Source organism: Pygocentrus nattereri, chromosome 8 (genome assembly GCF_015220715.1).
Source record: "Pygocentrus nattereri isolate fPygNat1 chromosome 8, fPygNat1.pri, whole genome shotgun sequence".
NCBI classification, from domain to species: domain Eukaryota; kingdom Metazoa; phylum Chordata; class Actinopteri; order Characiformes; family Serrasalmidae; genus Pygocentrus; species Pygocentrus nattereri.
The window spans coordinates 37556879-37571716 of NC_051218.1; the positions used below are offsets into that span (position 1 = coordinate 37556879).

Consider the following 14838-nt stretch of genomic DNA (forward strand, 5'->3'; position numbering starts at 1 on the left):
GTGAGCGTCTTAAAAAAGAGCTGAGAGGGAACAGAGCGAGAGAGGGACGAGCAGCAACAACAACAAAAGGACTGAAGAGCTGAAAAGCTTGTGTAAGAGACTGAAAAGTCTAGCTAGCGTCAGCCACAGAAAAGTGGCCAGCTGAGCATAGTGTTGGTTAGATGGTTTGTGCTCATTTTGTGTGAAATTAAAGACAATGGCTGCTGCAACCCTGAATCCTGCCTCCAGCATCCTCCTTGAGCCCGGGGTAGCACATGCCGTGCTACACTGTCTTAATCTCATGTGTGCATTTTGTTATATTAACACATCCAAACATATTCACATTAAAGGCATGTAAAACAAAACTACCCTCATTTACGCTAATTCACCTTTCTGCAAGCCCCACCACTCATTAGTTGCCACATCACACTCAAGGTCAGGACTGCTGAAGAAGAAGGGGATCATCACCGTCGAGGAGTGAAGTGTGTTGCTGAGGAAGACTTTGCCAACTGTAGAGAACTTGCAAGTAATAGTGGACGACTATTTGAGGTTCCCTGAGGTAGAAAAGGCATCCAGAACATCTGCTAAGGCCATCAATTCTAAGCAGGATAGGATATTCATACCTAAGAGACTGAAGAGTGCAGGTGGTTCTCTATTCAGCTCAGAGGCTCAGCTCTCAAAGTTCAGTGATTCATGAATTCAATACCAATTACAAAGTTGAATGAACAACTTGGAAAGGTGGCAAGAAATGGAAAAAGTTGGAAAGGCTTCACACTAGATTGTGGAACACTGCTATGAGGTTTTGATTGGCTTTAGCCACAAGAGCATTAGAGATGTAAGGAATTGGTATTGGATGGTCAGATCTGGATCACTCCAACACATCCCAAAAGTATTGGATGGAGCTCCATCACTCCAGAGAACACAGTTCCACTGCTCCACAGCTCAGTGCTGGAGGGCTTAAGCAATGCAATGACAAGTGCTGCGTCCAAATACTTGAATGAAGCTCTGTCTGCTTTCCTTGATTTTGCCTGATCTGTAGCCCATGGTCTCACAGAATATATTCACAAAACTGACTAGCATGTGGATCCACATGGCTACCTAATCAGGAAAAATCAGAGAAAGTAAAGAGGAAAAGAAATGTCATTCAACTATTTGGATGCAGCCATGAATGACTATGGAAGACCTGTTCTTTTTTCTCCTTCTATGTTTCTGGCAGCACTATACCAATGAACTGACTTAATTCTGAAAAATAATTCAATATTTACTCAAAATACTGAGTTCTATCTAAAAATAATGACTTAATTTCTTGAAAATGTGACTTAACGAGTATTGAAGTAATCACGTATGTCCTTGTAACCAGTGGAGGTCATTTGTAAGGGATTCAACTGGCCAGTTCATACAGAACAGGGTTTCTGTTATTTCTCCAAATTACCTCAGACAGCCTGGACCAAAACATTATAGCCTGGACATTCACCTCAAGAGAGAAACCATGTTATCTCGAGACAGTCAACATTTCGTGTTTCTGCTGCCTGAAAGACCGAAAAGGAGACACAGTAGCCCTTATCTGGTTCCATACATGGCTGAAAATCTTTGTGCATGACGCTTTTATATAATACGACCTTTATATAATCCGACCTGAAAAAGGTGAGTGGAGATGCCGGGGATTGAACCCGGGGCCTCATACATGCAAAGCATGCGCTCTACCACTGAGCTACATCCCCGCCTACGACGAGCGCTCACACTGACTGACCTACAGTATCACAGTGAGCTGCGCTTGTACGGCGTTTTACGTTTTTTAATACACCCTTGACTTTGAAACTTCAGGAAAACAGTTCACAACGTCCACAAAATCCCCCCTAAGCGAGCTGGCTGAGGTTAGTCAGGGCAGAGTTTACACACACTTCCAATCATCTGCGTCCACTTTCATTTTCACTTTCCAAATCATTCCGACATCTCGTCGTGTTTTTAGCTGCCTCCCGCCTGGGTTGGCGCTAGCTCGCTAACCTGACCAACATTTCTTCACTAGCCATCCGCCAAGTAACTTTAAGTGTGCATTATTAGGCGATGCTTTTATTCCTTTTAACAAATAATTCAGGAGGCGTTTTGAGACAGCTTCGAAAGCTGCACACCAGGCAGCTACGCTAACTTAAGTAGTTACCTATTTTACCGAAGCTATGCTCTTCTGGACTAGCCGTTTGTTGTTAGCTGGTTAGCTATCTAGCGTTAGCTAACTTAGTTTTAGCTAAAACGAGTATGACTGTCTTAACTATCTGCGCGAATATACAGCACATGGAACAGGTTTTACAGACATAACTGCCCAATCTGGCAGTTATCGGTTTGATCAAACTCCACAAACTGCTGAAATGGACGTTATTTCACTCAGCTCCGGCCCCGGCAGTGAAGAGGAGGACTCTGATATAGAGTTTGTTCGCAGTTACAATAACGGCAGAGAAGATGCGGTGCCGTTCATCACAGCCGAGCTGCTCCCCGTTACACCTGTAAGTGACCACCTGAGGGGACTGAACTGGGTTAGTTAAGTCGGTGAAAGTTTTTCTCAAAGCGTATGCATAATTCAATCATTGGGATGTAAACAGAGTCGTTCAGAATGCTCTGATGTGGTTCATTTGCAGAGAAACTTGCAGACGAACCCAGGCCCTCTTTGTTGTGAGGCGACAGCGCTACCCATCACGCCACCGTGCTGCCCTATGGAGATATATCTAGAAACAAAAAGTTGTATTGGGGACTATTGTGCATTATGACCCCCTAAACATATCTCTCAACCATTAATAGATTTTAAGAAGTATGCTGTGGACATTGTAGGTGTCTCAGACATCAGGCAACGTTTTCATTCATGTAATATCTTTCTGTGAGGGAGGCATTAAACTCTTCAGGCGTCCGGTTCCTATCACCACCACTGTGAACAATTCTGACTCAGGAAGTTTCTCTAGTATGTAGCATTTCACACCAAGCCACTCCGAGTTACTTTGTTTACACCCTAACAATTGAACTATGGAAGAATTATGAAAAATTGATGGAATTCCCCTTTAACTGACCTGAGGACAATAGGGCGTCTTTAGTCGTCACGCAGCCCAACTGGTCTGGCAAGATGTTCTTCCGTTTTAATTGTCTGAACATCTAACAGTTTCTAATCCAGGACTGGTCACAGTGGGATATTTTGTGTTGTTTTCCAGTATTATGCTGTCAGATGATATTGAGTTTAAAGAGTTAGGGTTGATAAAGTTATTGAGATCACTGAGATGTCTTACAAACATTTTTTGTGATTGCATTACCCCAAAGGCAACTTGAGACAGTAGTTCTATATGATAAATCTACTATTTATTTAGGTTTTATGGATTTTAATCTGTTCTTTCAAAATAATCTGAAGCCCCCAGTGAATACAGTCATATGACAAAAGTCTGAACACCCTAGTCAAATGACGTTTTCTTGAGTTGAAGTGAAAATAGATGAAAACATCCTCTACAAAGAGGAACCTTAAAGATGGTATTTTTTCTGCACATTTTAGTGCACAATTCTTATTTGTTTCCATAATTAGTTATAAAAACATGAATTCACTAAATATAAAATAATTGTACATTAAAATTTTTATCAGTAGAGAATGTGTTTTCAACTTTGCACACCTGCAACTATCAATGCCTGGATACAAATGAAATAAATGGCTGTAATGCTCTGTAGTTATTATTAAAGTGTCACTACAATTCAAAAGCAGTAATGCTGTATATCAGTGTCAGAGTTTAACCATATAGACAATATATCACTGAGCCTGGTCTTATTGTATTACTTTAACATTACATTGCTGTGTTAGTAGTTAGTAAATATGTTTGAATGTTTTGCAGACTAGGGGGCCGGAAAGTCCTGTCACAAAGCGGGACTTCTCAGTTAGTCAGAAAATTTAAGCCCTGAAGTTGAAAATTGTCCAGTGGGAATGTTCTTTCACCTTTCTTATGATTAGACAGGATTAACTCTGGGCTTTAGTGATCTGGCTGAACTGAGAAATCCTGCTTTGTGAAATCTCCCCCCAGGAAACCTGTTGAGGGGCCCGAAAACTGTGACTTTTTAAATATCAGTAATGTTACTTTTTTAGATCTTTGCTTTTTAATAATAATAATAATAATAATAATAATGATAATAATAATAATAATAATAATAATGGAGTTTGGCCACTGATGATATACCTGTATACAAAAAAACCATCACATTCCAGTCCTAATTCACATTTCCATTGGAAAAATCCCCACTGACACAGGAGGAGCACATCATAGATTTTCCCTTTTTTAAACAAAGTTGATAAAAAATTACAACTCATGCTTTCCCCAGTTCTTCTTTGTTTTTTTGTGAATTCCTTGCTTCTAAAGTTTATTAAAGTGCATGTTTCCACTTATGCAGCTTACATCAATTTAGCACCACCCACTCAAGCTGAAGTTATGAGGAGTGTTTGATCCTGGACTGCTTTTAACAAATGAGGCACAATACAAGGCAGCAAATTAGATGCCGTTTACACATATATTTGTCTTAAAGGCAAAAACTCTAAAAACTAGATTAGACATTTGTTTATAGGAAAAGCCAATGGAATATTCTGTTAAATTCCTCAATACAATGTTTACATCATATATTGATTATTGAGTAATCATTATATCAAAAAAGCGTGTAATGATTTCAGTAAAGTATCGAAAAATCAAATAATGAATGTTTGACATGTTGGCTGGCCTTTTTTTTAAAGTCATTTTAAAATTCTATGCGTTGTGATTTTTGAAGTTTATTTTGTTGGAGGGTGGCATGGCAGACTTGAAAAACTTGAAAACCTTTGTAAGGCTCACTCTTGTGTCCTTGTTTCTCAGGTTCTGATTGATATCACAGGACATAATTTGTCCACTTTTGGGCCAAGGTACTCACTCAGATCAAGAAGAGGACAAAGCTCTACTATAGAAGTCATAGATCTAAATAATGACAGTCTTCCCAGTGACTCCTCTAGTTCTGATACACAGCTGCAGAGAATAACAGCAGATGGCACACTTACAGATGCAGAAAACTGTGTGGAATCATCTACCAATGCCGTAACCAAGCCCTGTGGAAACAATCGACTTTTAGCATGTAATGCAAACCTTGAAAAGAATGTAATATATTTGGATCCTGATGGCGGGGATGGCTGTCAGTCTCCTCTCTTCATGTCCTCTGGTCAAGAGAAGTGTTCCAGAGATCAATATGATTCTGTTCACTCAGGTTTAGAAGAAATGAGTATCCGAAATAAGTCAGGTGACATTTCTCAATGTGAGAAAGGACCATCTGGACTGGACCAGTCTGCAATCAAAACACCACAACATTCAGAGACGTTTGATAACTCACCACAATTTCACACTGTACCCACACAGACGCTCCAGAACACTAAAGACACCCAGGAAACGTTCTCATTACCAGCTGATCACAGCACCGAGCTACAGAAGGAATACAATGAAAACCTGGACTTTCCACAAAGCTGGCTTGATAAGGACCCCTCTCCTTTTAGCCTGGACAGTCCGTACTACTGCCCAAGTGAAATAGATGACATTCTCTTCTCTGAGGAATCCAATGTTGGAGATAACAAAGAGCTGTTATCCACACCATGGAGCTTCTCCGGTCTTCGTTGTACTGAATCCCCGACCAACACTCCTGTGGAAACTACAGATTTGCATGAAAAGGAACACATGCAAAAGTCACCAATCATTCAAGCTCAGTCACAGTTCCCTTGTGACACATTACCTACCTCAAGTGGAGTGTCTCCCACCTCCAGCCTGCCCTGTGGACAGCCCTGCAGTCCTACATCTACAGAACTCCTTGCTGGGGACTCTCCAGACACACTAGCCAGCTCACATGATCTGGCAATGGAGAGTCCACTCAGCAGCCCTAGCCTACCTTCACCCTTACCTTACTCCACAGAGACATTGTTGTTAAGTTGTAAAAACTCCAAAGCTTTAGTGTCATCAGAAAGCTGCCCTTCTAGTCCATGGCAAAGGAGTAGCAAGGATGATCAGGATGAGGATGGTAATTGTTCAGAATCCCACATGCAAGTCAAGCAGCATATTTCTCTGGCTCAGTACAAGAAGCTGAAACACTTGATTGGGAGAGGAGCTCAGGAAGTGGTAAAGATCTATCTTGCTGTTCCCCTTTGTGGCATACACATGCTCCACTTTGCCTTTGTCTTTAAACCAACAATAAAAAATATTTATTCATTAAAAAAGATATATATTTACAAAAATGTCTACTTACCATTATCAGTATTCAGTATCTAAAGTATCTTCAGTTTTGCACTGGAGCTGCAAGGCTTATATAGCTAAGTTTATGTATTCACTATATGTCCTAAGTGTCTAGACACCTCTTCTAATTAGTTTAATCAGCTACATTTAGGTGCACCCATTTCCAACTTGTATAAAGTTGTACGAGTCTTGTACAATCTCCATAGAAAAGCATTGCCAATAGAATAGAAGCAGCTGTACATGAGCCTAAGGTCACCTTACCTAAATCAGGCATTCGATAGAAATTAATGTGAATATTTTAAAGATTCTACTTTTCACCAAAATTGTTATGCTGATAATATAATTTGTAATGAAAATCGTAGACTTTTGGACCCCCTTCTGTGTAAAGTATCTCACTAGTTAGTGTCATAAATAGACTGTTTAAACCGTTTCTTCTGGAACAGACTTGCTTATATGGTTTATGACACTGATATAGTGTTATCTATAAAAATTGACTGTTTAGCTGTGTTGCTTAAATAAAACCAATAGTAGCAGCATTAAAGCATGACTTTTGTCAGTACTTTGTCCATTTTTGTATAACCCCATTTCCAAAAAAGTTGGGACACTGTGCACTCTGCAGGATGTAAATAAAAATAGGGTGCAATGATGTACAAATCAATATTTTTAAAGGAAAATACTACAAAGACACCATATCAAATGTTGAAACTGAGAATTTGATTATTTATTGAAAAAATATATGCCCATTTGGAATTTGATGCCAACAACATGTTCTGAAAAAGTTGGGACGGGGGCATGTTTACCACTGTGTTTCATCACCTCTTCTTTTGAAAACACTTTCTGTGCCTTTGGGAACTGAGGAGATCAATTGATGTAATTTTGAAATGTTTTCCAATCCTTGTTGATTTAGGATTTCAGCTGCTCAGGAGTTTAGGGTCTAATTTGAAGTATTTTTCATTTCACAATGCACAAAATGTTCTCAGTGGGTGATAGATCTAGACTGCAGGCAGGTCAGTTAAGCACCTGGACTATTCTAATACAGAGCCATGCAGCTGTAATATATGTAGAATGTGGTTTGACATTGTCTTGCTGAAAACAATTTCAAATTTTGATTTGTCGGACCACAGGACACTTCTCCACTTCCCCTTAGTCCATTTGAAATGACATTGGGCGCCGGGAAGGCGGTGGCATTTCTGGAATCTGTGTATATATGGTTTTGTCTTTGTGTTGTAGTTTTAACTTGTATTTGTGGATGCAGCGACAAACTATTTTACAGACAGCGGGTTTTCAGAAGTGTTTCTGAGCCCATGCGGTGCTTTCCACTACAGAATCATGTCTGTTTTTAATATAGCTTCACCTGAGAGCCCAAAAATCATTGCCAGCAAATACTATTTTTTGGCCTTGTCCCTTGCTTACAGAGATGTCTCCAGATTCTCTGAATCTTTTAATTATATTATGTACTGTATATGATGAAATCCCCATGTTCTTTGCTGTTTTATGTTAAGAAATGTTATTCTTGAATTGCGGTACTATTTGATCGTGTTACTGACCTGTTGCCAATTTACCACCAGGTGCCCTTTTTTACCACACAACTGGCCTTTTGTAGCCACTGTCGCAACTTTTTTGAAATGTATTGTTTTCATCAAATTCAAAATGAGCATATATTTTCAAAAAGACAATAACATTTCTTAGTTTCAACATTTGATATGTTGCCTTTGTACTATTTTCAACTAAATGTGGGGTATAAATCATTTGCATATCATTGCATTTTATTTTTATTTACTTTTTGCACAGCGTCCCAACTTTTTGGGAAATGGGGTTGTAAGTAATAGTGTGTCAGACTACATAAGCAAGTCTGTTAGCAGTTACTTAACAATTGTTCATTACTTAGCAAGTATGTGATAATTTAGGCATGTAATTTTCACAATGCATAATACTTCTTAGCTACACTGGTCTTATAGCTCCAGTTACGACACTAAGCATTCGGACACTAAACATGTCTGAATGACTACATTAGGCATAAGGGGAAAACTGTGGATTTTCTTTCTCAAAAATGAGAAATTTACCAATTTCTTTTTCTGGCCAGCCTGAACATGGTGCAGAAGAAGACATCACTGCAGTCGAACCACTGTGCAGACAGAGTCTGAGCCTGGTCTACAGCACAATAGAAGAGAACTACCCAGAGGGCACCGTGCAGCTGCTCTCGGATTTAATACAGCCTCGTTACTACCCTCCACTGGACATCACCACTCACCTTCTGAGAGGAATCCTCCTGGATCCACAGTGTGCTGAAGTGCTGACCTTAGAGGCCTACAACCTGCTGATGAGGATACAGAAGTGAGTGGAACACACATTCATGGTGATGACCATCATTCCATTGTTATGAGAATGGAGATCCACAGATTACATGTAGTTCATATCCACTGCTGATACTGATTTCAAGAATTACCTGTCGATGCCGATTCCCGACTTTCCCTTTGTAATCTCTTTACGTACAAGCCCTACGTATGGATATACATTGCCAAAAGTCAGAGACCACCTTTCGTTTATTTAACTCCCACTCACAATAGCCTTTAAGTACAAGTTGTTCATTATTTTTCCATCAGGAAAAAGTAGAAAACATATGTGGAACACAAAATTACACAGAAGCCTCAAGAACTAAATATAATAATAATTTTCTTCAGTATTTAGTGTGTCTACCCTTTGACTTTATTACAGCTTATATTATTTAAGGGAGACTTTTTCAGGGATATTTTTCCACACCTCCAAAATTCAGTTGTAGAAGTTGGTTGCAGTTTCTGATTCTCACCACCCAAGTAACCCCAAACAAGTTTGTTGATGTTGAGGTGTGGACACTGGGGTGGCCAGTACGTTGTTCTGAGAACACCAGCAGCTCCCCTGTTTGATTTGCAAATGTTCATCTATTTCCTTTTCTCAGTGAGGGCTTCTTGACATCTACACATCCTTTCAGACCCATAGCGCCCAATTGTCTTCTCACAGTGGAAGGATGGGCAGAAACATCTGTGAATTTTTTAAAATCTGAAGCAAGAGCTGGTGTGGAGCTTAGTTTTCCCCTCTGTCTACAAGATGAAGACTTTTTAAAGTGCCTTTTGTCTGAAGGGTACAGTTTTGCTGCTCTGCCAGGTTTTGTACAGTTATTTAGAGTCCCTTCACTTATTCTACATTGTGCCCTTCCTTATGCAAGTCCTGTTTATAAATATACCTGAAAAGTGAATAACGTACTGGGAATGACGTGGAAGTTAAATACATTAGGGGTGGTGTCTTGCTTTTGCAAAGTACTGTATCATTCTTGTCTATGTAAAAAGACTGTGATTAAAATTGCCACTGTTAATAAACTGATCGCTATTTTACAGTGCATTAAATATATTTGAAAAACAAAGATGAGCTTAGCAAAAAAAAAGAAAAAAGAGAAAAAAGAGCAGATGGGTAAAAAATGTATGTCCCGCTAGTAAAGAAACGGTTTTCTTTTCTCATGAAGGTACCACCCTGCAGATATAGCAACACTTCCATGGGACTGGGACTTGTTATCAGCAGTAATGACAGAACAGGTGGGAATCACATGAATGCTTGCTTGCAGTATTTAAAACACATTTATTTCACTTTCAACATTTTGTTTTTTCAAGATTTTGATGAGTGATTATTGTTTGTTGTTGGATATCTGTACGGACGAAGATAGGGGTCCAGAGTGAGGCCCGGTGTCTGCTGTTTCAGTATGTGCTGCAGGTATTGGAAGATGACTTCCATTTTAAGCTGTCAATGCTACGACTTAATCTTTCTGTTGCTAAGGCAGTGCTGTCATGTCATCAGAAGTTCAGACAGGTCAGGTGAGTCACAATCTCATTTAATTCATTTAAATGACTACAGTGCAGCAAAAGAGGATTTATTTCAGTTGAAAACTTATTTTAATCAGCAGTATATCACAATATAATGTACATGGGTATGCTGTAAATATCATTATCTCTCCTTTTTAGGGATCTTATGAATTGGCTATTAGATGTAGCCAAGCAATCTTTCTGCAAAACAAAGGATGAAAAAATGCAAAAAAGGGAACAAAACTGCTGTCTCAGGTAAGTTTGCAAACAACACTCCTTATAAATTGTGAATTCCAAAAAGAAATTTCATTAGAAAGGTTTTCCAATCTATGGGCCTTTTAAACCTGCTATGGTTTTCTGTAGGATGTTGCTGATTCTGCAGAGGATGTTGTTATTAGCCATGGAGGTGGACCGCACACCCACCTGCAGCTCCAATAAGCTCTCTCAGGAGCTGTGCAACAGCCTCAACAGCACTGCCCCATGCAGACAGCTCAGGTGAGACCTGGAGACAAAGTTACATAGAGAAGCAATGGCAATAAATCAGTCAATCAGATCGATAGATTCTTTTTGCATACAAATACTTAATGCTTGCAAAAAAACATTGCTTTTCAAGACAATTTAATACTAAACCATAAGGCACAAAGTAATAACTTGAGTAATACACTGTTTGGCCTATTGTTTGGCTAGTAAGATTAGCCAATATTAAGGTTTCATGGATTCATTAGTATTGATGGAAACACCCCCAGTGAAACACTGGGTAAGTGTTTAATTGGTAAAAAAAAAAAACTGTGATATTATCATAATGAATTAATACAGGAAGCAGTGGTTTCATGCTTGTCAATATGTTCCTTTAGCCATTTCTAATCCTCTTCTCATGGCAGCCTGGTAAATGTAATTTACCTTTATGTTAAATTAAGTGTGCTGTTACTGTATTTATTTAACAGTGATGACTGTTCTGCTATTTTGTTACATGACTATTGATGCACAAGACATTTGGAGAACATCACTTGAATTTTCCTTCCCTTTTTTTGTTAGACTATTGTTGTTAAGCACTTTGGAGAGCAACCTGCTGAGATGTAAGCTGTTGGAGCTGCTGCTGGACCAGGCCTGCTCTCAGAAAAGACCTCTGCCTATGTCTTTCAAACTGCTACTTCACTTCCTGCAGACGTCCACACTTGCACCTGATCCATCGGTGAGACAGAAATAACCCTCAGCGCTGTGTTTACTTTCAGGGCACCAGTGTCGCCGTTTCATTTGCTGATTGTACATTATTATGGTCAAAAGTACTGTTAATGGGTGAATTCAGTTACTTTAAGGTGCACCTATTGCTGGCAGGCAATCAGTTGCACCTACACAGCTTGAATAATCTCTATAGAAAAGCATTGGGCAATACAGCAGAATGCTCTGAAAGTCACCAAGCATCGGCTAGAGGTGGTAAAAAGCCTCTCAGCTTTAGGGGGTGGAGCATTGAAACTGGATTCTCTGGAATAATGGAGCTTCGTCCAACATCTTTGGAATAAGTTGGGATGATTCCGAACTGATCATCTAACATCAGTACCTGACCTCACTCGTGCTCTTGTGGCTGAATGCAATCAATTCCTCACAGAAATATTCCAACATCTAGTCTAAAGCCTTCCCAGAAGAGAAGAGGCTGTTACAGCAGAAAAGGGGGATAAACTCCCCATAAATACCCTTCAAATCAGAGGAAATGTTAGATGACCAAGTGTCTACAAACTTTTACACATGTAAAATATATGTCCCACTATAATTGTCTTGCATGGTCATCGTAAAGCAGTGTCTGCTTGTTTGAACTGAATTGGACTTGTATATATTCTTCTCTTTGACATAGGATGGCACAGAAAGATGGAAAAAGTGGGATGAACTTCTACAGCTTGTGTGGATGCTCATGCTCAGTTATGAAGAAGTGATGACAGGTAAAAAACCTGAATGCTATTTGTTTTTTTTTTTTAACATGAGTAATAAGATCCAGTTTCCCAGATGTGGTCCTAGTTTTGGATTAAATTGTCCAAACTGTAATCTTCTACTGTAAGTCTTGGATTAAAAAGCCAACCCGAAATCAACCCGGCTTTTTTTTTTACCTATAGTAGTGATGTTTGCCTACATCTAAAACATCTGATTTTTGGTTGTTCCTGCTCACTGATGCACAGTGACAAATAATATTAACCAATAATATGTTTCATTTCCCTCTGTCTACCTGTCACACCCACCTACCACTGAGTGAAAACACTCAGCTAGCTCAGAGACCCTCCCTGATACTGTACTTGGAAGTCACAGTACAGAAGGCAAATGCTTTACAATTTCTGACTCATGCTCATTTTAAGCTTGAGTCTGGGAAACTGGCTTCAGTAGTGTTAACAAAGCCAGGGGCTGTTTTTCAATCTCCTTACTTACCTAATCCATTCATGAGTTCAATGGACTACTAGCACTACCCACCAAAAAAAGTAAATCATTGCTATCCAGAAATAAACAAATGTCTCCAAAATGGCAACTTTACAAGAGATGGGGAACGTCTTTACTTTTGAAGGGCCCATTTCTAATGTTTTCCTTTGATGTCCACTTATTACATTTGTGTGCTTTTGTACGCTGCTCAAAAAAATAAAGGGAACACTCAAATAACATCCTAGATCTGAATGAATGAAATATTCTCATTGAATACTTTGTTCTGTACAAAGTTGAATGTGCCGGCAACAAAATCACACAAATTTATTAACTAATGGAGGCCTGGATTTGGAGTCACACACAAAATTAAAGTGGAAAAACACACAACAGGCTGATGCAACTTTGATGTAATGTCCTTAAAACAAGTCAAAATGAGGCTCAGTATTGTGTGTGGCCTCAACGTGCCTGTATGACCTCCCTACAACACCTGGGCATGCTCCTAATGAGGTGGCGGATGGTCTCCTGAGGGATCTCCTCCCAGACCTGGACTACAGCATCCGCCAACTCCTGGACAGTCTGTGGTGCAACGTGGTGTTGGTGGATGGAGCGAGACATGATGTCACAGATGTGCTCAATCGGATTCAGGTCTGGGGAACGGGCAGGCCAGTCCATAGCTTCAATGCCTTCATCTTGCAGGAACTGCTGACACGCTCCAGCTACATGAGGTCTAGCATTGTCCTGCATTAGGAGGAACCCAGGGCCAACCACACCAGCAAATGCTCTCACAAGGGGTCTGAGGATCTCATCTCGGTACCTAATGGCAGTCAGGCTACCTCTGGCGAGCACATGGAGGGCTGTGCGGCCCTCCAAAGAAATGCCACCCCACACCATTACTGACCCACTGCCAAACCAGTCATGCTGAAGGATGTTCAAGCAGCAGATCGCTCTCCACGGTGTCTCCAGACTCTGCACACTACACTGACAGACAGCAAACCTTCTTGCCACAGCTCGCATTGATGTCCCATCCTGGATGAGCTGCACTACCTGAGCCACTTGTGTGGGTTGTAGAGTCCGTCTCATGCTACCACGAGTGTGAAAGCACCACCAACATTCAAAAGTGACCAAAACATCAGCCAGAAAGCATCAGTACTGAGAAGTGGTCTGTGGTCCCCACCTGCAGAACCACTCCTTTATTGATTGTGTCTTGCTAATTGCCAATAATTTCCACCTGTTGTCTATTCCATTTGCACAACAGCTGTGAAATTGATTGTCAATCAGTGTTGCTTCCTAAGTGGACAGTTTGATTTCACAGAAGTTTGATTTACTTGGAGTTATATTGTGTTGTTTAAGTGTTCCCTTTATTTTTTTGAGCAGTGTATATTGAATATGTTATTTTTATATGACCATTTTTCAGCCTCTCTTTAACCCTGAGAATCAAACAGGCATTTTATGATTATGCCTTAAGGCTCATATATATGTAAATGAGCTCTGTTCTGGCTGTACTGTATCATGCCTGACTCAAAAGCAGTCCAGCATAAAATAGTCTTCATAACTTCAGTGTAAAGTAGTGGATATATGTAAATGCACTGGTTTTCATGACATCACTTAAACAGTGAAATCAGGGGAGTCTTGTTCTTGCCTTCTTTTTTCACCATTTTGGAGATATGAGGTTTTCTTCTGACAACAGCGATATGCAGACTGTGTGAACAGAATATTTACATACCACATCAAATCTTACTTTTATAAAAAGTGAGGAAAATTTCTTTTTCTTTGGTATGGGCCCTGTTTTTCAAGGTAATATAACAAGATTTTAAGTAATTTTGGAGATCTCTTATTGGTCTTTTCATCATGAACGTTTCAAATGGTGTGAAGTGTAGCTGCTGTGCTCAAATGATCTAGAAAAAAAAAATAGATTTTTTGATCAAAATTCCCATGCATTGTTTCCTTTCTGCATGAATGGCGATATTAACAAACAAGAGTGCAGAGACTACAATTACAGAGATTAAAAAGAGAAATGTTTTCTCAGAACTTACATTAGAACCACATTAGGATTAAATGTGCTTTGTGGTCAGACCAACAATGCTTGTCTCGTCTTGCACCTACCAGGTCACCTCCGTTGTTCCATCACAGAGCGGTTCACTTTGACTCGCGCTCCAATGTGGACCCAGAATGACCAGGTTACCCGAGCATCTGTGCAAGAGGCAGCGGAGGCTTTCTTATCCCGCGCGGTGGAGGACCTCGGCCATGCACTGCCCTCACAAATACAAGAGTCATTATCTCAGCTACAGGAGCATTTACTGAGTATCCGTTTGCATTAATGGACCTACAGGTTTTGAAAGCTATACTTTTTTTAATTGAATACATTTATATTTTTTCCAGTA

General features: G+C 39.9%; 1 protein-coding gene and 1 non-coding gene across 2 annotated transcripts; one reads left to right on the forward strand and one right to left on the reverse strand.

Annotated features, from left to right (window-relative positions):
* Positions 1-1628: 1628 nt before the first annotated feature.
* On the reverse strand, positions 1629-1700 carry trnaa-ugc. The gene has a single exon. It is a non-coding gene; the product is annotated as a tRNA-Ala (tRNA).
* Positions 1701-1960: 260 nt separating this feature from the next.
* simc1 (SUMO interacting motifs containing 1) lies at positions 1961-14838 on the forward strand. Its single transcript, XM_017692025.2, has 10 exons — positions 1961-2477; positions 4836-6113; positions 8311-8561; positions 9724-9793; positions 9918-10069; positions 10217-10312; positions 10421-10552; positions 11093-11249; positions 11907-11991; positions 14564-14838. The coding sequence occupies exons 1-10, from the start codon at positions 2343-2345 to the stop codon at positions 14773-14775; spliced, it is 2568 nt and encodes an 855-aa protein (XP_017547514.1). The 5' UTR covers positions 1961-2342; the 3' UTR covers positions 14776-14838.